This window comes from Branchiostoma belcheri, unplaced genomic scaffold, assembly GCF_001625305.1.
Source record: "Branchiostoma belcheri isolate BF01 breed outbred unplaced genomic scaffold, Haploidv18h27 scaffold38, whole genome shotgun sequence".
NCBI lineage: Eukaryota > Metazoa > Chordata > Leptocardii > Amphioxiformes > Branchiostomatidae > Branchiostoma > Branchiostoma belcheri.
This window is the reverse complement of record NW_017803998.1, coordinates 2,582,822-2,605,574: the sequence shown is the minus strand read 5'-3', so window position 1 is coordinate 2,605,574 and position 22,753 is coordinate 2,582,822. Positions and strand designations below refer to the sequence as shown.

At 39.6% G+C, this 22,753-nt stretch overlaps 1 protein-coding gene across 1 annotated transcript in view; it reads left to right on the top strand.

Annotated features, from left to right (window-relative positions):
• LOC109476613 (protein kinase C-binding protein NELL2-like) overlaps positions 1 to 22,753 on the top strand; it is a 65,783-nt gene that overhangs the window by 33,627 nt on the left and 9,403 nt on the right. Inside the window, exons 2-11 of the mRNA XM_019777604.1 lie at positions 7,195 to 7,338; positions 17,812 to 17,962; positions 18,332 to 18,446; positions 18,968 to 19,123; positions 19,384 to 19,527; positions 20,019 to 20,244; positions 20,804 to 20,898; positions 21,086 to 21,197; positions 21,545 to 21,664; positions 22,135 to 22,194. Coding sequence (XP_019633163.1) covers positions 7,195 to 7,338; positions 17,812 to 17,962; positions 18,332 to 18,446; positions 18,968 to 19,123; positions 19,384 to 19,527; positions 20,019 to 20,244; positions 20,804 to 20,898; positions 21,086 to 21,197; positions 21,545 to 21,664; positions 22,135 to 22,194 — 1,323 coding nt within the window. The remainder of the gene's footprint in view (positions 1 to 7,194; positions 7,339 to 17,811; positions 17,963 to 18,331; positions 18,447 to 18,967; positions 19,124 to 19,383; positions 19,528 to 20,018; positions 20,245 to 20,803; positions 20,899 to 21,085; positions 21,198 to 21,544; positions 21,665 to 22,134; positions 22,195 to 22,753) is intronic.

Here is a 22,753-nt window from a genome sequence, read left to right as displayed (position 1 = left end):
ACACACACACTAACACACACTTAAACACACACACACACACTCTCACACACACACACACACACACATGCACACACATATATTACATACATGCATATACATTGCACATACACATGCACACACTCATGCGCACACACACACACACACACTTACACACACTTAAACACACACACACAAAACACACTCACACACATGCACACACATACACATATATTACATACATGCATATACATTGCACATACACACGCACACACTCATGCACACTCATGCACACACACGCACACACACACACACACACTTACACACACACACATACACACACTTACACATACACACATACATACACACACACACACACACACATGCACACACATACATACACACACACACTCACACACACACACACAAACACTCACACACATGCACACACATATATTACATACATGCATATACATTGCACATACACACTCATGCACACACTCATGCACACACACACACACACACACACACACCAAAACAAATGCCAGTGAAAAAATAACATACATGTACAAATTAAGTTAAACACAAGACATATGCAAAATGTAATTATAGTACATAAAGGCCAGACTTCTTAGCTCATATATTGTTCATTTATTGTCCAGATTTACTATCATGTGGGTGCATGGAGAACAACCATGTAATTTCTGAGTTACGTGTGGCTCTTATTTTGCCATAAATCTCTTCAGAGATAATCCCATGGGTTGTCGTTTTATGGCTGCCATCCCCATTAGGTTATGAATTATTCATAACTCGGGAGAATCTGGCATTTTGTCGCTGCCAAAGCGATATCAAGATTGACAGCGTGACATCATCAGGCATGTCATATTTTGACCTTGGTGGATGGAACAGCTGGGCTGTACCATTAAGGACAGTAGGGGACCAGCAGGGCTATACCATTAGCAGGGCTATACCATTAGCAGGGCTTGAAAAATGCTGAACGCAATTTTTTTTGCCACACAAAAAACAACAAGGAAAATATTTGAAAAGAGGGTGGCAAAAATGAATTTTCTAATTTTGCTGGTCTTTCTTTTAATATAGTAAGTTGAATCAATTGTATCCCATAGCATATTGATATCTGTGAGTCAAAAATGCAGTGGTGCTGACAGGAAATGGTTATTTGCTTTGTATTGTAGGCTTTAGCTATTTATAGGTGGTACCCAAAAATAGTCTTCTCACATAGCTTGTTTTGGGGTTATTTCAAAATACGAAAAGTATGAAATGATGACAAAAATGTCCTGAGATATAGCAGTAAATGTCAGCATCAGACAGACTTCCTCGTCCAGAATATTGTTTTATTTTGCTGCCCTGAATTTACATTGGATCCATTTAATGTATCAAAGTGAGAATAAATAAAGATTTAATGTATAAAATCAGGAATAAAAGTATGCAAGAAAGCCCCTAGTAATTTTCCTTATCCCTAAAATTGTTTCCAACAAGCGCTGCATTTGCTGTCATTATTATGACAGTGACATGAAAAATATAGTAATTGAATATGATATGTTGTGACAGAAAATTAGGGTCATTTTTTCACCTAGGGCACACAAAATCAGGCACAGAAAAAAATTGGGTGATTTCTGCCAGTAATTGCAGCTGTTTTTATCAGGTAATTTCTTGCATCCAAGAGATTGAGTGTAGTGAATTTTGATACATTATTTTTCCATTATGAATTATTTATTCCCATAGCTTTACACGAAAAGGTGGAAAGGAAATTGGGGAATAAAAAGAGTGGGAGTGATTTTAGGCAGATTGTATGGTTCCTTTGAGAGTTAAGACACATTTCTGAGGTGGGTGTCCCTGTCCTTGGTGCTGAAGGATGCTCCTACAAGACTGGTGCTGTTATCTATGAATCATACCCCAACATATACCTTAATCATGTTATTTTTAAGTCTGTTATATCCAAAGTGACAAATTTGTTCCTTTGAGAGTTAAGACACATTTCTGAGGTGGGTGTCCCTGTCCTTGGTGCTGAAGGGTGCTCCCACAAGATTGGTGCTATTATCTATGAATCATACACCAACATATACCTTAATCATGTTATTTTTAAGTCTGTTATATCCAAAGTGACAAATTCTGCTGCAGGCTAAGGTGTTAAGATGGATGACTCAGAACACCACTGTGAAGCATAACGAGTAATTAAACCTAACGAATGGTGTGCTGCTAGAACAAGGGGATTGCAGGAAATCAGATGTGACGGAATCACTTAAAGAGTTTCTAATAACCGTAGTCATTAGTCCCCACTGCTTGTGGTTCCGATGGCAAATATGGCACCCTGTATATCATTTCAGGTCTCTTTTGTTGTGTCCCTGTGGCATAAAACAGTAAAGAACCCTGCTGCTCTGCCATATGGATCAGATTCCATGGATCCAGAGGGTAGGGGTTCAAACCCCACTCAGCACAGTTGAAAGTTTTGTTTTGTGTGGCTGAGCTGTGGGTTTGTGTCTCTGTCCTGATAGCCTTGGTAGCATGGTGGGTGGGAGGTGATTTTGACAGATGATTGATAGGGTGGTCTTGCTTGAAGGTGACACAGCAGCTGCCAGGTGGGAGTAAGTGGGCGATATGAGGAGGAATTTAATAAGTAGTGGTGTAATACCTGGAGAAATCATCATACAATCCTCTCCACGGTTCCAATACATACACGAAAACACTTCCCGGAGGTCTGTGAACTGGAAGGTCACGAAAATCCAAAATACTCCCCTGAAGTTTGAAGTCTCTGATTCCTTTTCGGGGTTTCATTCAGCCTGGAGCGTATCAAACACATAACAATCTACCATTTCCCCCCCCAGTGTGTTTGGCTGCAAATATAAGGCATATCAAAGCCAATGTGCACTATTTCTAGCTGCTTGAAAAATCATCATGCTTCAACCCAGCTAAGGATGACTGCTTTACCTACCTTACCCTATTGGAGAAAGTATGTATAGGAAGTATAATGCCTGACGTCGTCGGCAGTATTCCTTTGTGGAAGGAAGTTCTAAGGGAAGCCCAGATGTAATTTGGATGGTTGTGTACCCAGCCATACATGAAACATTGTGATGGGCTTCTCCACGTCGGCAGTTATGGGAATTAGACGCGATGTACAGAAGATTAATGTTGGGATCCATATTGAATCCCAGGTCCATTCAACGTTCCATCTGCGTTCAAGGCAAACGTAATTTCCCTTTCCCTACTTTTCACAGGAGAATCACTCCCAGTGCTGGCTTTAACTCCACGTTTTATGTATTAGATATCTTTAGACTGGTTTTATGGCAAGCCTTTTCAATGCTGGTGCTGGTTTAAGACTGTTATAAAATAAAACCACTCTATTAACACTTTGACTTGTAACAATACCCAAGATACGGTACATATACAGCCCACATGCAAATTACAATTATCATTGATCCCTCAAGATTTTTAAAAATGTGAAACATACTTTTAGTCCCATTCCAGCCTTTAAAACTGACCTAAGATGAATTGCATAATTACCTGTGGTATGAAAGTATTGTTTTGGTTGGCCGAGTTGCAGGCTTGAGCATCAGTCTGAGTGGAGTACTTTGGCAGCCCATTGGTGGGGGCCCGCATGACCTTTTCCGTAGAGCGTAATCGGTCATTTTAATTCTACGTAGAGCGTAGACAGACCACTCCAAAATTATGCGGAGAGCGTATTCGCCGTTTTAATTCTACGTAATGCGTTGTAGCCACTTGGAATTTATCGTAAAGCGTAATTGAGAGGTTTCCGAATTCAGCGTAGAGCATTGTCGGGACCCCCCTTGCAGGCCCTCATTGGTGGGGGAAGATTGACAGACAAGATTACAGGTCAAAAGGTCAGACACAGGAAATGGGGTGAACTTGAAGATCACGAAAACTCAAAATACGTACTGGAAATATAAAAACTCTGATTTCTTGTTTGTATCAAGTATGACATTTATAAGATATTGGTAGTCAGAGATTATACAACATACATTTGAGCTAATTGCAAATTTTTTTTTTTCTTTCTTTCTTTTGTTTGTTTGACTCTAAATCATTTGTTTGACTCTAAATCATTCTTCCCTAAAGCTGCTTCTTTTCAAGCAGCACAGTGAAAGATTGGCTGTGACGGATGGCTTTGGGAGTGCTTGTCGTGTTCTTAATATTCCAGTGCCCCTGGGCAACTGAGTTGCTGCTCCTCCCAGAGCACATCTGTGCTGTCCTTAAGAAGGTTATATGAAGGGAAGACATCTTTCCAACATTCTGTATCAGAAAGATTTAATTTATAAGAAAAGTCACTCACAAGCAAGTGAACAGTAAAATTTAAATGACTGCCATTCCAGATTCAAGAAGTATTTAAAATTTTGCAGTGTCAAGTACATTCTACACGTATTTTGCTAACCTTGGGCATTATACAGTATAGTTAAGTAAGGCTGCCAATATGCGAAAGCTTAACCATTGATTTGAAGCCTTATCATATGTATATGGCCTGCTGTGATCCATGTATATGGCAATCTTAATAGGTGAAGTGTTCAAAATTTTACTTTTGCCATCAAGTACCCAGCATGGGGGGGATAATACTACCACATATAACAGCCCACATTATCCCAAACTACTTCCCATTACTCTGCAACTTTGTGATGTATGGCGTTTCCGCAAGTCCCTCCATTATTACCAGATTTCCACGGTTCTGGCCCATTTGTCCTGTCAGTCACCGCGGAGGGGAAGGGAGCTCACGACTCGTCTCCCCCGACTCCTCTCGGCGCCGTTTGTCACCTGTGGCGTGGAAACCCGCCGGCTGTGCCGATGGGGAGATTTTCCCCGCAGCTAGGGGGATAATACCTGCCTTTCAACGGTAGCAGGACAGTGACTTGCATACAGAGAGCCCTGGAGAGATGCACTGTTTCAATGATCATGTATACCAGTATGATAGATTTTCTGGTCACCACCACTATTCTAGCCTGAAATATTTTTCCTTCTTTTCTGTTTCAATGATCATGTATACCAGTATGATAAATTATGTGGTCACCACCAGTATTCTAGCCTGAAATGTTTGTCCGTCATCTCAATTTTATAACATCATCCTATGGGTGTTCGGTAACATGGAAAGTTTTGAAATCATGAACCTCTCAAATGCTATTTCCTACAGTTTTAGGAGCAAATTTTGCTGGTAGACTAAGCTTAGTTTATGACATCTTTTCCCATATCTTTACACACTGATTTTCGTCCGTCAAAGATGACGGATTGGGCAAAATTTTTGTCTGTCATGGGCAGCAAAAGACTGAAAGATGGACACTGGCCAGAACAAGTTGGTCACCACAGAAAGTATCCGGTATTATCACCAAGACCAGTAAAAATCTATATTATGGTATTGTAAAGTTCCTCAAAAGACATCTTTATTTTGTGTTTTCCACGCATTGTGAAAATATGCACTAGGCATTTTTCTAAATACTCAATGTATGTATTGAAACATCACCAAATGTTGATCCTTGATGTTAAGACTCTAGATTCTATATAAGTACATGGCAGATATACATTGCCATTGAAGTGTGATTTATACATACACATGTGAAGCCTTCATTTGTACAACACAAGAAGCATAGACAAATAGCTCTGGCTCAAAAGAATTTTAACGCAATCAATCATGGGCTTCCATCACTAGAAATTACTTCAGCTCGGAGCTATGTGTATGGCACTGGGATGGTATTCGGATGTGTCAAATGGCACAAAGTTCTTCTTTTGCCTTGAAAAGAATTGTAAAATTGTGATACGACGATGTGGCAAATTCAGATTCCCCCTCTAGGAACCATACCAGAGCCCATTGTAACGCAAGAAACCATAACAGAACACACATTGTAACAGTAGCGACCATATCAGGTCATATAGTCACATGTAATGTCAGATCCTGAGCTGTGACATGGTAATTCACACCTTGATGGCCCATAGATAACTCTCATAGCCAGCCCATTGTTATCTGGTCTGCGTTGACGACCTTGGACTAATATTAATTTCTTATCATCATTATTATCATAAACCCCGACCGGGTCATACCGAAGACTTTAAAAATGGTACACACTTCTTCCTCTGCTTAGCACTCAGCACATATGAGAAAGAGTGACTGGGAAGGTCAAACACACAGTACTACCACTGCATTGCACAATTGTGTGTCGCCCAAGGGCTACGAAATTTAGATGGGCACCACCCTACACTCGGGCAAGAGCACGGGAGACCTTCTTCTTCTTCTTCCTGGTAAAACTGTGGCATCGCCAACAGAGCTTAGGGTCGGGTATCAGGATTGGCAGCACGTCGGCAGAACATACTGCGCCTGCGCAGAACCCTGGATTTTTGCGTTTTTCGTTGTTTTTTTGGTTCACGTTGCATCAGAATTTTCACTGTTGCAGAGGATATCTTTTCTGACACAACATAATGCTAACCTTATATGAGAGAATACGACCTTATATGAGACATTCTGCCGAAGTGCTATGTACAATACATTACGGGTTTCGCGCAGGTGTAGTACGTTCTGCTGACATGCTGCTTAGGGTCGGGTATCAGGATTGGCAGCCATGAGATTGATCTCATGACAAACATGTGTTACCTCATTAGCACCATGTTTCCAAGAAGCCTGGGTTAGAGGTCACATTGCACCCAGCGGACGGCTGGCAAACAAACCTGATTCAGAGGCCCTGCATGGGGTTTACATCAACAGGTCGATCGGTGTAATATAGCCAGCTGCCACTGCGCCGCGTGCCTGAGAAGCTGGTGTGTTACGCCGAAAGGCAGTTATACCGGCTATACAGATACAGAAGCTGGTGTGTTACGCCGAAAGGCGGTTATACTGGCTATACAGATACAAATACAGATACATCTGGGTATGGAAGTGTATTTCTACATGTATGACTGGCTGATCTCTGAATGTTTGCATCTGTTTGTCTTGAGGTTGATAGCACATGGGTGGGGATGATTGACAGGAATTCAAAAGGTCAGATACAGGAAATGGGGTGAACTTAAAGTTTCCAGAATCTGGTCCAAAACCAGCAAGAATTAATGGTAGTTGCGGAGGAATTCATGAAGTCAATTAAAATGCATTTATTTATTAATTATGAAAATTTATTGAATGCTACATGTTATACAGTGTTTGATAGATTAACAGAACATTGAATAATTTTCATCCTTTGTGCACCTGTAACTTAAGTAATGTTTATTGCTTTCTTGAAGGGTCTGTTGGAAGTGTTGACCCCGCCGACCTGGAGATCGACCTGATGAAGGGAGCACAGCTGCAGCAGCAGGCATTGCAGAAGGGGTCGGGGGTCAAGCAAATGCTGGGGCAGCACAGCCAATCAGATGCCTTCCTCCTGATAGGTAGGTGAAATGACAGCCAATCAGATGTGTTCCTTCCGATAAGTAGGTGAAATGACAGCCAATCAGATGTCTTTCTTCCAATAGGTAGGTGAAATGACAACCCATAAGAAGCCTTCCTTCTGATTGGTACATTAAAATTTAAATAACAGCCAATCAGATGCCGTCCATCTGACTGGTACAGCCAATCAGATGCCGTCCATCTGACTGGTACAGCCAATCAGATGCCGTCCATCTGACTGGTACAGCCAATCAGATGGCTTATGCGTTGATACATTAAAATGTATATGATGAAAAAGATATTTTGAGTTTCTTTTCTTTTTCTCAGAGCTTCGTCAAAACCAGAACAGCAAATCAACCATAAAATAACAACCAGTGAGGGTCCCCTATTCGGTGATGCATACTAACTCTCAAATTACTTTCATCACATAGCAGCTTTGAAATTATGGATTCTTCATGAGTCGAAGCCTAATTGCAATTCTGACATATTAGTATAATGTCAGATGATTAGAATAAGCAAATGGAATGCTTTTGTCTGTTTTTGCCGAGGCATGATTGTGTAACGATTTACGACAATTAAGCATCATGTGAATCCTGTATCGTCTTGACGCAAAGAAACTTTTTAACCTTCTCCCTGCTGTCTAAAACTGTGATGGTTGAAATTTAGGTTCAAAAAGATATCTTTAGGCAGGGATAGGATTAATTGATACTGACTTCAGCCTATACAATATGTATTCACGTAAATAATTTCATCAGGTTGGAAGATACTTAGGGTATAGAATTTTCTTCTTACACAACCATAGGGTTTCTCACCTGCCCCAGATGTATTGTGCAAGCACGTCTAACCCTTGCAAGACGGGGAACAACAGACGATAAACCGGACAGTAGTAGTAGTAGTAGTAGTTTCGTTTCGATGTCTATCAGACACCTTCCTCAGAGCTTCTGACTGGAGTTCTGCAACTCGCCGCTATTTAACGCCAGTGATGAACCGGGACGAGGGGGGATACAAGCTCAGCCACGTTTGGGATTGCATTCTCGCCGCAAAAGCGCCACCTACATTGGCGTTAAATAGCGGCGAGTTGCAGAACTCCAGTCAGAAGCTCTGAGGAAGGTGTCTGATAGACATCGAAATGTAAGCAGGTGATAAACCCTATGGTTGTGTAAGAAGAAAATTCTATACCCTAAATATGTATTCAATGACGCCATTGGTCCACACCCATGTACATGTAGGTTAGGCCGGCACTATGCTTTGTTGCATGTCATAAGCGATATTATACGAGTTTAAAATTTTTAACCTGCTGTCTACACTATAGTTGATATCTGGTTTCAAAGCTACCTTAGCGAGGACAAGGTTAAATAATACTGACTACATCCTATACATTATGTATTCAGCGATGGAAGCCAATGCCATTGGTTCATACCCCTTTAGGTAAAAGCCATCGTTACGCTTTGCTGCATGTCACAAAAGCCATAGCGGAAGTACAGGCGGTGGGTACGAGGGTGCTTCAGGCTAAACGTGTTCACTACATGCAAAACAAAGTTAGAGACACCGACTGTGAGGCATGTCGGGGGGAAATCCAATATGCCTCACCACTCACACCTGCCAGATAAACTACAGACTAAAGGTTATAAAATATTCAGGACGCGCTGTCAGTGTTAGATGAAGCAAGTTGTGGGATTAAGAAACAAATGAGCTGATTAGGAACTGCTGGGAGGATAATCATGTGGGCTAATTCCTCCTACCTAGTCTCCAGTGATTAATCCATCTTCAAAAATAATCTGTAAAAACAATAATTAATACTGTCATTAAGAAGTAAACATTCTGCTTTAAAAAGCACAACATTTCTGAAGGTTTACAATGAGTGTACGAAGATAAACAGTTTCTACTTATTTCACTGATGAAAGACTCAGAATGGTGTCTGAAATGTCTGAATTTAAAAAATATATCCAAAATGTTTAAACTTAATTAAAACATTAATATATTTCCTGGATGTACATTGTATAACCTTCACAAATGTATATTATTAACGAAGTTTTCTTTGGGGAAGGAATCGCTGATGGCATGGGATGTATCTCGTTTACAGCTAATTAAAAGAGCCACAGACACAAAGGGCATCAATCGCGATGTTCTTATCGATTTGCGCCCTCCCGTAGGTTACTTCTTTGAACGTCATTAGTGAGAGCTAGGGCAGTGCTGACAGGTAACGCTAAGGGAACGTGACAGGTAGGATTGAATGTGCTGCTAGTTTTACTCCCACCTTCTGCCCAGGTGGTACACAACGACTTTCCGATGATCGATTATTTTAATAGATTTTACTGACGGTTGGGGGCACCTGATTTGTGGACTTTTCAACGTTTTCTGTATTGCTCTTATCAGCAATGTTAAATATTCTTTCAGATAAATGCAAGGATGACAGGGTACTAATAGATCGATAACTCCCAGATTAGCTGAAGTTACCGCTTTTGATTTGAATGAATGATAAAATGACTTGTACTTGCTTACTTTATTATATGATGGAACACTTCAATCTTTAATTTATGTCCCAAGTCTATTGCAAAACACACGAAGAAATTCAGCTTGTTTCGTGATGATTTCATAATCATAACTCTTTACAACATACCCATCTTTGACACTTTAGGTCACAGCAAGTAATTTTTATGGATGACATCAGGGCGCGCATTAATTTTCGCCTGATTTTGAAAAAAAAACAACAAGAAATTTTGTTGCCTTCTGACAGTGGTCAACAAGATGCCATGCCGGAAGGTGGATGGCAGATAAATATGAAGAGAGGAGACAAGAAAAGGCTCTGTTTTGTTTCTTACTTTGATGCTGTGATATGTGATGCTGGCGGTGTAAATGTGATGTTCCTACTGAATCAAAACCATTTGTACAATGCTTGAGTAAAAATATTAAATTGTAGGAACCTTGTTTTTTTCGGCCCGCCTTGTTTTTTTTTCGCCCGCTCGCATTAGATTTGGAATCTGCGGAGGATGTCATCCATAAAATTTACTTGCTGTGGCCTTACTAGCACTTAAGAAATATTTTCCATTTCCAAAAATGTATCTATTATGCAACCATTACGACATTGTATTCCCAGTTAGACTGTTAAAAGCTTTCAACCTCCTACTGGGGCTACAAGTCACGTAATGATTCCGGTACACAACGTACAAAGTTCTCACTAGGGGTTTCAGGAAGATTGGCGCTGGCTTTATGTGTGAAACATCAGTTTTCGTATGAAAGAACAGGCTAAGCTTAGTATGACAGAATTCATTTGCCTGGTTATAGTCAAGGCAAAACCATTACAGCAACATAGCATACATGTATGAGTCAACCGAACAAATTTTATTCAAAAAGATCGGCAACTCTGTTAAACTTTAGATCAGTTGCTGTGAGACTTGGTGAAATGGTTTTGAATTGGCTTCATTTATTGTTCAATATTTGCAACTTAGATTTGCTGAAAGGTGGAAAGCAAGAGTTTGAAGAACAATTTATGCAGATACATTGTATGTTCTGACTAACATTCCATTTTTCTCAGGCCATGAATGTAAAGTAAATTACAGTAACAAGTTTGAATTAAATTTGAAGAAATTTAGTACTATATTATTCATTCTATAATTCCTTGTTATCAACTCTAAACCCTCAGAATATTGTATGCAAACAATACTCACATTGTAACATACAACTCCAATATTATCCATAAATTTAACATGCTCCCCTCCCCCTGCCCTGCAGAATTTCTGTGCTGCATTGAACATTGATCAAACTTTGCTGATTTCACCAGATTCTATCAAGTAATAAAACTTCACTACTAGAAGCGCACTCCCAGGTCAGCGCTAGCCTGGCTGTCATTTTTCACTCGTCTGATAACAACAATTGCAAAGAGCTAGTGGGACACTCTTTGCTTTTCCGATGGTTCGCATGATGCAAGTCAATGCATGATCGTCCTAATGGACATTGTCTTATGATGACTGCTACTGACCTCTAACTGACATAATTCTCTGGTACATGTATGGGGGCCCGCAAGCCCTTTTCCGTAGAGCGTAATCGGCCGTTTTAATTCTACGTAGAGCGTAGACGGACCGCTCTAAAATTTTGTGTAGAGCGTATTCGCCGTTATAATTCTACGTAATGCGTTGTAGCCACTTGGAATTTATTGTAAAGCGTAATCGAGAGGTTTCCGAATTCAGCGTAGAGCATTGTCGGGACCCCCCGTGGAATTGATTGCCACATAGCATGTTATTTATTATTCTGAAATCATTGTAGAATAATAATCTAAAGCGCCTGCAAACTAGATATGCAGATATTACCTGAAGTCAAAGTTTTAAGTTTGAAGCCAAATTCCTCAAAATGATAATTTAATGCCTTAGTTCTTAAAGCTGTACAAGAACAACTTAATTTACTGCATAGCATTGCTGGCCTTTCTGAGTTGACTGCTAAGTGTTGTTTGTGCTCCTAAATTTACTGCAAAGCAATGTGAGGGTTCCCCTACACAGACCCTCACGTCTATTCTCCAAGGCAACATTATCTAACGCTCATTGAAAAGATAATATAAATCAAAACTTTATTACATCAGCATGTCAGCCATGTATGCATTCATTACTGAATTGTGTTGACTTACTGCAAACTGTGTCTGATAACAGCATCAGTTAGAAGACTACATGTACATTACTGATTAAATTAACTAAGGCTTAGATTGAATAAAATTTACAAAATTGAAATATTTTTCTTCAGACAGGTACTGACTTATCAATTGACAATATATTTAGTTGTTGCTACTGTAAATTGTGAAACTTTTGCATTTTTTTTGCAGTGACCTCTCCCCCACAAATTCATGACACTGTAAATACATGTGTTATTGTATGATTGTCTTCCTTGCATAACTGTGTATAGTATTAGACGGAATTGTTTCAACTGCATATTCAAAATCATATATATTTAAAAACCTCCCTTTCTCGCCTGGAAAGTTTCACGATCTACAGTATTCTACAACCCGCGGCTATCTATCGTTGACACGTGCTGTGGCAGTACATGTACGCCGTAACATCTCGCTGAAGAATAAAGGCCGGCTGCCCTTAGGACTTATCTCTCCATCCCCTGACCCATTTACCCCACTCTTTATTACCTCCGAACCCCTTCATGTGACATGCGTGTACACATTTGCTCTTGATGTGAGGATAGCACCTGAATCCTAGTTTTTCCACCACCCACAGCGTCCTTCAGAACTACATATCCTCCCTTCGGGCTGGCTATTTTAACTGCCTCTTCGTGCATTTTCGTGGCCAAAACATGAATGAGAAGTCGTGACTTGAAATATGGAGTGAGGATTTGGCCAGAGCTTTAAATGCCAATTTCACAGCTATACTTACAGAAACTGGCAGACAAGGGTTGTAAGTTTGTAAAAGGGCACAACTTCATGGACTGTTTTTTGTGTGAGAAGTTCAGAAGATTATATTCATAGCCAAAACTTAGAGAGAGACCTAATGTACAAATTAAAAAAAAAACTCAACATGATGATATTCATCATTTTGCTTGACAAATTACTAGAAAAAAAGTTATGTTCTGCGGATTTTTTGTTTTGAAAATCTTGAAGAAAAATCAGAGTAATAATGCGCATGAAATGGCCCAGTATTACCTACAAGAAAGAAGTCTTGCTGTTGCTGAATTCAGTTTGTTTTTATTGTAAGTGATTCTAGGATTAATATTAGTTTTAATTTGTGGCCCTGACATTTCAAAGTGTACCAGTTTCTGTGAATAAGTGTTATCCCTTAATCTACATTGTGGGTAGTAAGTGTTAGTATCAGGTGCTGTATTCAGCATTGCAATCGGAACTTTATATCTTATACTTGACAGGTCTATTAGTTTTGTTCCTTACACTTATTAGGTGTCTAATGCTAGTCCTTTTTATAGTGTTTACTAAGGCCTTTTTTTAATAAGAATCCCAGGGCTGAAAATTGGAAGTTGTTAACCTTCTCCCTGCTGCCTAACCCCACAATTGATACAAAATTTGCTGCCAAATGGCTAAATTAGCAGGCTGAAGGTTAATATACTTTCCTACAATCTGAAAGGTTTTTCTGTAACCTGCAGGTTGCAACTGGGCATTTCGAGCCCTGGATGTTCTAGGAATGAACAAAAACGATTGTGAGTATCTATGTGTGATGTGTGTTTTAAATTAAAGCAAGTTTGAATAAAGATGTATATTTACAGGTGGAAAGGTGGTCTAACTTGTGGTCAGGAATGTTGACCTGAAGGTTCTGGGTTCGAATCCCATGCAGGCCCAGCGATTTTCCCTTGGAAAGGCATTATACACCTATTTCCTCCGTTGACTAGGTGAAAATGAGAACCTTAATGCTTTGATTATAAATGGAAGTCCCATGTTTGAGGAGTGCCACACCTCAAGCATGTAAAAGAACTCACTGCACTTATTGAAAAGACGAAAAGAGCAGGGGTCCTTGCCAGTGCGAGTGGTTCAAACCTTACAGTACTAGTTTGTTGACAGTCCTGTTATGTCAATCCTTCCACAAATGTGGTGTACCTAAGAAAGAAAACAATAAACAAATAGATATACAGTATTCTCAAGAAAACAACAATGTTGAATGCAATACCGTGTTTTTCAAAGATTATGACAAGAGACGTAAAAAATTTGCTATGATGGTATAACTCAAAGTTTTACCTTCATAATGTGCTGATTTGCCCTCAAGAGTAGGTACCGATAGCTACTAATGCATAAACTTTCTCTGAAAAACTCTACTGTTTCGAAGTCACTTACCTGTACAAGCCTAGAAGCAGGAGCTAAATTCCTCCTGAAAGCAAAAGGATAATTTAATGAATTAGTTCCTAAAGCTGTACAGGAACAACTTAATTTACTGCATAGTATTGCAAACTTTCTCTGAAAAACTCTACTGTTTAGAAGTCACTTACCTGCAGAAGCCTAGAAGCAGAAGCTAAATTGACTCTTCCTCACCAAAATTTCACCCTGTCCATTTCCAATCCCCCTTGGCTCTCCCGCCTTGAGAATGGGATGACGCTGCGAAAAAAACGTGGTTATAAAACAGGCCTAGCCCCAGGTGAGCTTAGTGTTATTGCTTGTAATATAATGTGTGTGTTGGCAGTGCCCATGAGTCCAGGATGTAGTGGATCAAAGCAGACGTGCAGGCCGGTGTAGTTAATGGCAGAGGGTTGTGGATTTGACAGCCCGTGTGTTCTGATAGTGATGGTAGAGGGGAGACAGAAGACAGGCCCGTGATTCATTATTGATTCAACCTGTATATTCTACTTCTTAGAACAAAGGTTCAAAGTACTAAATGAGACATAATGGAAATAAGCCTGTTACAGTAAGTCTTGAAATATTTGCAGCAGTTTTATTTTCGTGATACTTCTTAAATTATGCGAAATTGTGATGCCAAAATTTCACATCTACATCTACATCTACTTGATACGGGACAAAGTGCCTCACGGCACATCACGTCCCGGGAAAGGAGGTGCAGCTGGTGTGGCAGGTGGTGGTGCGCAACAAAAATATACAAACAAATGAAAAATGATCTATAAATAATAAATTGCAAAAAGAAGAAACCGAAATGTGCAACTATATACAAAAGCCACACCAGAAAACAAAAATGACCCTACAGCTGGGTATTGGCGGAGAGGCCAAGGTGACTGGCCAATCCCGCCTTAAACGCATCAAGGGATGTGCAAGATATGAGTGTACCTGGTAGTGTGTTCCACTCGATGACGGTTCGAGGGAAATAACTGGCTCTGTATGCTTCTGTCTTGCATGGGATGGTGATGAAGCGTGAGTGATGTCCTCTTGTAATGTTTGTGTTTTTGGTGAGAATGTTGTGTATAGGAATGGCTACCATGTTATTTACTGCTTTATACATTAGGACAAGTCTGGCTTGCTGCCTGCGTTGATGCAGGGAAGGCCATCCAAGTGATCTCAGTGTATCTGTCATGCTTGTTGTTGGTCTGTAATCTCCAGTAACGAACCTAGCGGCTCGCTTCTGTACTGCCTCTACTTTGTCTTCAAGTTTGTTTGTCTGTGCATGTAGTCGCTTGTGAGGGCCCCAAACTGTGTCACAAATATGTGTTTTGTGCTAAACTATTGTTTTGTCTTTGAACTTGAATAGGAGTTGCCAAAACCTCATTTTCAACTCCAACCATGAAATTATATTCCCACAAAAATAAATGAGTTTACTGTAACTGTAACTGTGGTTGTACATTAATTTTATAGCATTTGTGAATATTGATTGGAAAACTGCATGTATGCTACAAAATTGAAAAGCAAGCTAATTACAGCGTACGTTGAAAATCAGATGTACTTTATACATGTACAATGTAGATTTTTTCCTCCCATTCAAAAAAGCAGTATGATGTCATGAAATGTATTTCATTGCATGCATACAAATGTACTGTATAAAAGTTATTCCTATCTGATTTTTTTTCTGTCTTCTATTTTGTGTCTGGACACAATCCTATCATGATACTTCAAAACAACTGAGTTGCTGCTGAAGGCCATCAGATAATGTAGGGATTTGTCATGTAGATACACACTGTACATACAGTCACGTTCTTCTTTGAAGTCTTGAAACAAAAAGGTTTTGTCTGTGTTGTCAATACTTGTAACAAATGACCAAATAAAATATGACTTTGTTGGTTCAACTCTTATCAGCAGAATCTTGACAAAGATGAATAGAAGTATGGATTAGTACATGTACTAGAAATTGTGTTGCCTGCGGCTCTTTTTTGAGTCTAGTTCACTCAGGCACCTTGTCTTTATATCGCTGTTCTCATCGTCTGTTCTGAACCAGGTTATGGTGCAATTTTTGTTGTACAAGCCATGCACGAAATGAATATTGTTGATTAAGCATATTTACATATTTTTTTGCAATCTACACAACCTAAAAAAATATTTACATCTACAGTTACTGAAATGACAAAATCATCTAAAAAACATGGGACTACTAAGAAGAGGCCACTGCCCCCAAATATGAGCTCAAATCCCTGAGTAAGGCCATGTTGATTTGATTATATGGATGACATCCTCCGGGAACCCCAAAATTGATGCGCGCGTGCGAATAAAAAAAAAGTTTTGCAACAAAATAAGTTGTTTTCATTATGAAATCTACGTGGTCATGAGGGTTGAACAAATGGGACGGAATATGGTTTGGCGAATAATCTAGTCTTCAAGTTAATTTCTTTACAATTTCGTCTTTTTTCGTTTGATTTTGGCATTCTACGACATTGGTATGGTTTTTTTGTAACTTACGGTATATTTTTGCTCATTTTGCAACTGTTTTGTACGATTTACAGTATGGTTGAAAACTTTTTTTTTTTTGAAACGGCCGAAAATTCATGCGCGCGCGGATGTCATCCATATAATCAAATCAACATGGCCTAATGTACAGTGCATGGAGTAGGCCAGAAGCTCTTAAAAGTTGGGAATGGTTTATTCTTGCTAATAAGTGTTTTACTACAGGAAAGGTGTGTTATGCACACATTGGTCCAAATGGGCCACAGGGCAGAATTGGCTTCGTTTGATGTTTTACGTCCCAACTGTTACAAATCTTCCCTCCCCTACCTTTTTAATGCTCTCTTTTGGCCTTCATGACGCACTCGATAGTTCAAAGGTCCGGGCCTTGGAGAGAAATTTCGTCCTGGAGGTCGTACATTGTGTTTTTATGGCCCTGTTTGATCTATTTCCAGCTGCAATAAAATAGCAAGATTGGCATCAATAAAATAAGGTGGCTTCAAATTGAGTACATGTGATGTAAAATATATATACATTGTAATGCACTATATTTTTCTGTACATTTACTTGACATAGTTATGTGTTACCGAAATGAGGAAAGATTGCAAGTCATAGAATCGTGGTTCATTCATATGTGATTATTGATTCCACAATCAGACAGACAAAATTATCTATTCCTGTCATAAAATAGTCACAGCATGTTTTAATTTAAAGGCATCCATTGCAATTTCAGGGTGGCAGAACTGAAAAAGACTTTCAACGTCCATTTTCTGGTCATTCTTTTAAGTTTTAATATAGTGAGATGGATTAATCCTATCCCATCATGATGGCATACTGATATTCAGAATGCAAAAATACAATGTCACTGAATGTGACTGATGGAAAACAGTTGCTTCTTTTGTATTGTTAGTAGGCTGGTTCTAGTTATTTATTGGCATTACCCAAAGAATAAAGAGATTCCTCACATACCATGTAGTTTGTTTGGCGAGTTACATGTATTTCAAGACTTAGTGCTCAAATAAGAAATAATAGAAATGGTAGTGATTGTCAATATCAGACAGATTACCTCATCCAGAATATTTTTTTGTTTTGCTGCCCCGAAATTGCATTGGATGCCTTTAAACTTCCGCCATAATTATAAACTGGCCATTTGGCACCAAATTTGTATTAATTATGATTTATGAAGTTAGGCAGCGGGGAGAAGGTTAAGCATGTTGACGTGGTTTTACAGGTCCCAACAGAAACCTGGAGGCGGAGCGTGAGGCCTTTGAACGTGCCCTAGGTCTGCTGGCCAAGTCTGATGAAGTCACCTTCTCTGCCATCATCAAGCAGGACAACAGGAATTCTGGGAGCATCATCTCCTTTTTTGGAAGTGACGGAAGGTGAGTGTGGGTCACATGATCGTACCATAGTAACTAGTAACTTCACTGGTGTAGGAAGCAGTCACTTTCACAAAATGAAAAGAAGAAGACATGTTATCAAAATGAAAAAAAAAGAAGACATCTACGTACATTTGCATGAAAAATTTTCAAAAGGATTGAGATTGGATTGCAAAATGGCAAGACAAACTCAGTCTGGCTTCGTATGGTTCTTTTGTATGATAATGAACCTTGCAACATCTTAATTCTACAAAAGTATCTCTATTACAAATTGTAATATGATAGAGCAGTGAAAAAGGTCCTTGTAGGAGAGGATGATCATAGTAGAATGTATCTACAGACTTGGGCTTTGAACTCTTCCCATGGTTGCAGGTACTTGGAGCTTGAGACCAGTCGTAGGAAGAACACCATCCGTTTCCACTATCGATCGAGGGGTAAACTCTACAACGAGGCCTTTGTCTACCAGCTGGACAACCAGTGGCACAAGGTAAACACGCAGATCATATAAATTTTGCTTTTTGGTGTATGATTGCATGTAGTTTCTTTCTTACATTGTAGTTCTGGTTACTGAAGTATTATATATTGTTTTGGGTAGCTGAATTGTGTTTTTTGTCTTTCTGCTTGTCCTAATAGCTTTAATTGCATGGTGGGTGTGAATTAACTTTGACAGTTGATAGGTCATGCCTGAAAGTGACCCAGCATGTGCCAGGTAGGAGTAAGTGGGTGGTATGTGGGGGGATTCAGGAAGTGGTACCTGAAGTAATACCTGATTAAATTACATCATACAATCCCCTCCACAGTTCTAGTACATTCACCAAAACCCACTTCCTGGTGGTCTGTGAATTTGAAAGTTAAGAAAACCCCAAATACTTACCAGAAGCCTCAAACCTCCACTTTCTTGTTAATTGATATCTGGCATACTAAGAGTCTGCAGTACTATCTTTAACTGCCAGGTGGCACTGTATAAGAGAGAAATAATTTGGTTAACATTGTTTTCCTTATATGCAGATATCTCTGACCATCAGTGGGCAACAAGCAATACTACACGTGGACTGCAATCAGATCTACAAACGCAAACTCAAGGCCACACCAAGCCTCGACTTTTACGGTAAAAGCGTCAGCCTTTGGCTGGGTCAAAGATCAAAGGATCGCTTGGTGTATGAGGTAAATATCAATTTTGTTATATGTATCTGTATAGCTGGTATAACCACCCTTCGGCGTAACACACCAGCTTCGCAGGCACGCAGCGCAGCGCCAGCTGGCTACATTACACTGAACGACTTTTGTAGTACATTTCAAACATGTGTGATTTATGTACATGTAGTACATTTTAAACGTGTGAAATTGGCAGTCAATTTTGATCTAATGTTGTTTTGCCACTTCCTTCCACTAATGTACTGTGTGTTGTTGATGAATTCCTGTAGGGTGGGATTCAGGATGCAAAGATCATTGTTCATCCTCGTGGCTACCAGTCGCAGTGCCCTGACCTGGACAAACCCTGTCCAACCTGTGGAGACTTCTCAAGTCTGGTGGACACAGTCAAGGACCTGACTTATCTTGTGGCAAAGGTATAGTATACTGGGCAGAATTTATAGATTGAAGCAATCAATTGTTACCTCTGTGTATGGAGGTTTTGTTTTCCAGTGTGTCTTTTTGTGTGTTTGCTTCTCGTTTCTTCTGTTAAGTACACGTTAGGCATGTAGAGGGATCTGATCATGACAGGAAGTTAGGTCAAGGGTCCTAAAAATGTCTCAGAAAGGGTCATCTCATTTCCTCACCTTCAATTTCATCTGGATGTTGGCTTATGGGAGCCAGGGAGATATTGTATAGATTGATTCAGCAAGAAGTTCAGAATAATCAATAAAACAAATTCACAAAGTTGTAGAATTTTACTTGAAAGTGTTTTTAAAGAAAGGGATGGGAATGCCCAACCCAGGAAAAGAGATACTAGTACTACATGTACATATATGTACACTGCTGGAGAAATTAAGTTGTGTTACTTAGATTTGATTTAATCTAAATAACATTACAAATGTGTTCATTCCCACCATTTCTACAGTTAAATGCCACTCAGCAGCCGGAGACCAGAACAGCCACTTCCTGCAACTGTCCGCAGGTGTGCTTCGTGGGGCCACAGACGTACCGCGAGGGGGACAGCTGGCTTGCCGGGTGCGATGAGTGCACCTGTCAGGGTGGGGAGGTGCAGTGTGCCCCACGGTGGTGCCCAGAACAACCCTGTCCGAACCCCAAGGTTCCAGAGGGAGAATGTTGCCCAAAGTGTGGTGGTAAGCTCACATTTTAATCTACCTTAAACTTTCACAAGATCTGTGAATTATAGTTTCATCAGGTTGGTACAATAAGACACTTAGTAAAGAGACTCCTTTTACACAACCAAGTCTTTTATTCAGCCGACGTTTCGGTGACCGTCTGTCACCTTCCTCAGGGCAATTCTGACTGGTTCACATCAGCTGAATAGAAGACTTGGTTGTGTAAAAAGAATCTTTTTACTCAACTTTCACAAGAGTTTAGAAAAAAAGATATAACGATAAAGTTTGTCTTAACAGATTTTAAAACTTAAAGGTGCCAGAATACTTTTCTCTTAAAAGCTATAGTACCTAACTACAAGTTACATATCTACTATAGAAAATTAGGAACAAAAAGCAGGCCTTGTAGAAAAGTTACTTATATTGAGTGCTTAAAAAATGTATATTGCTTTTCACACCTTGGTCATGATCATGTACTGTTCATCCATTGGTCATGAGGGGATCACTCACTGATCATGTGCTGTTCATCCATTGGTCATGGAGGGATCACTCACTGATCATGTGTTGTTCACATGTACAGCTAACTGCACCACCAGTTCTGGCAAGAATCTACTTGATGGAGAACACCACACTGCACAAAAGTTTGGGTCCCGATGTCTCCTAGATGTCTGTGATGTAAGTACTGATTCTTTTCATTGCTAAAACATGCATTAAGCTAGTTGATATTCGTGTTAGCAAAGCTAGCAGGTCCACAAATGTATGATATTTGCTGTTGCTAAGTACATGATTTTCTCAACGACGTTGTAGAATGACAATACACTGTACTTAGAAGAAGTGTTAACTGTGTTGTCTGTCTTGTCAGAATGGTAACATAAGGCAAGACTTGGTGACGGAGGAAGACTTTTGTCCCCCTCTGGATTGCGACACATCTCAGCAGATCGCAGTGGACGGTGAATGTTGTAACAAATGTAAAGGTAAGCTAGTGCTGTAATTCTGTTTATGTCACACCTGGGCCACGATAATGTTAGACACGGGTGTTCCAGCCTGTGAGATTATAACTACATGTAGCAGTACAGCCCAGGATTCTATTTGTTTATCATATGGGCTATCACATCCTAGAACCCTGTATTTTGTTTCGTAACATAAAGCCCAGCCATTATTTCATAAGTTAACCTTTATCTGTGTAACTGGAATGTTGGGATGTCAGAACAAATGTCCATCAGAACGTAGGGGTGTCAGAACATTTTGTACTAAAATTGTAGGGCTGTCCCCATGATTCCACAGTTTTTCACCCTAACATTGTCCCTGTTTGTGTGTACAGAGACTGACCACTGCCTGGACGGTAATGAGTGCCACAGCAATGCCACCTGTGTGAACATGCCCACAGGTTACACCTGTGTGTGTAAGGAGGGCTTCCTGGGAGACGGCAGGACTTGTACAGGTAAGGAGACGGGCAAGAAGATTGTCGTTTTTCTCTTTCAACTACTTGACAATATTGTGTCCTAAACCTAAAACAACTACCTAAAACCTGTATATGACTGTCTCTTGTCACGTGATTATCCCATTAAGTCACGTGACAAGAGAACTCCAAGACGAGATCTTAATCGGTTTGATGAAGAGACAGTACGTCTCGAAAGCTCCCCAGCATAGCTGAACTTTTGTTGTGTGTATTCGTATAAATATTTTGTCAAAAATATTGTGTACCTTGTTTGGAGTCAACACCACTTTTTCTCTTTTAGCTACTTTAGTTCAGTAACTACATTTTGTTATCTGCTGTTTATTTTATGCTGTATGACAATCATGCATGTTTTGATATATGTTGCTTTGACTTAGCGTTATTGTATAAAATGCTTTATTTTACTCTTATTTATCTTTTCTTTATTTTGTTTGTTTGTTTTGTTTGTCAAACAGGGAACACCGATGTAGTTATTCAAAAGGCTTTTAGGTTGTTTCGAAGCTTCAACATCGAAGGTAAAATGTCTCAGTTCATTTGCCCACCACTTTTTTTGTTGATCATTTTTTCAACATAAAAACAATTACATTGCCTTTTATATTACTATTATGTGTATAGTCTATATACAAAGCTTATTTTGTATGATGTATTTCTCTCTGATTCAATATAGACAGCAAGCATTGAGTTTTCAGGCCAATTCCACTCTGAAAAAGTACATGTTGGTTACACAAGGATATTAACTGTCTCCCTGTTGCCTAACCCTGTGTGACCAATACAAATTTGGTTTAAAAAATTACACTGCAGCAGGGAGAAGGTTAAAGGTCTTGATAAACTTATAGTTTGATCATCAAAAGTGTGCCAAAGACATGCTCTCTTTAAGAAGTTCTTCATTTTCTACCGTTACAGATGTGGATGAGTGTGCCTCCATCGGCAGTCCTTATACATGTAACCAAAACAAATTTGGATTAAGAAAAATACTACTTCAGGCCACATGCACCAATTTAATTTGTTGGTTCTCGGATTCGCCTCTTCATTTTTTTCTGATTTGCAAAAAAAAAAAAAAAGAAACTCTGTTCT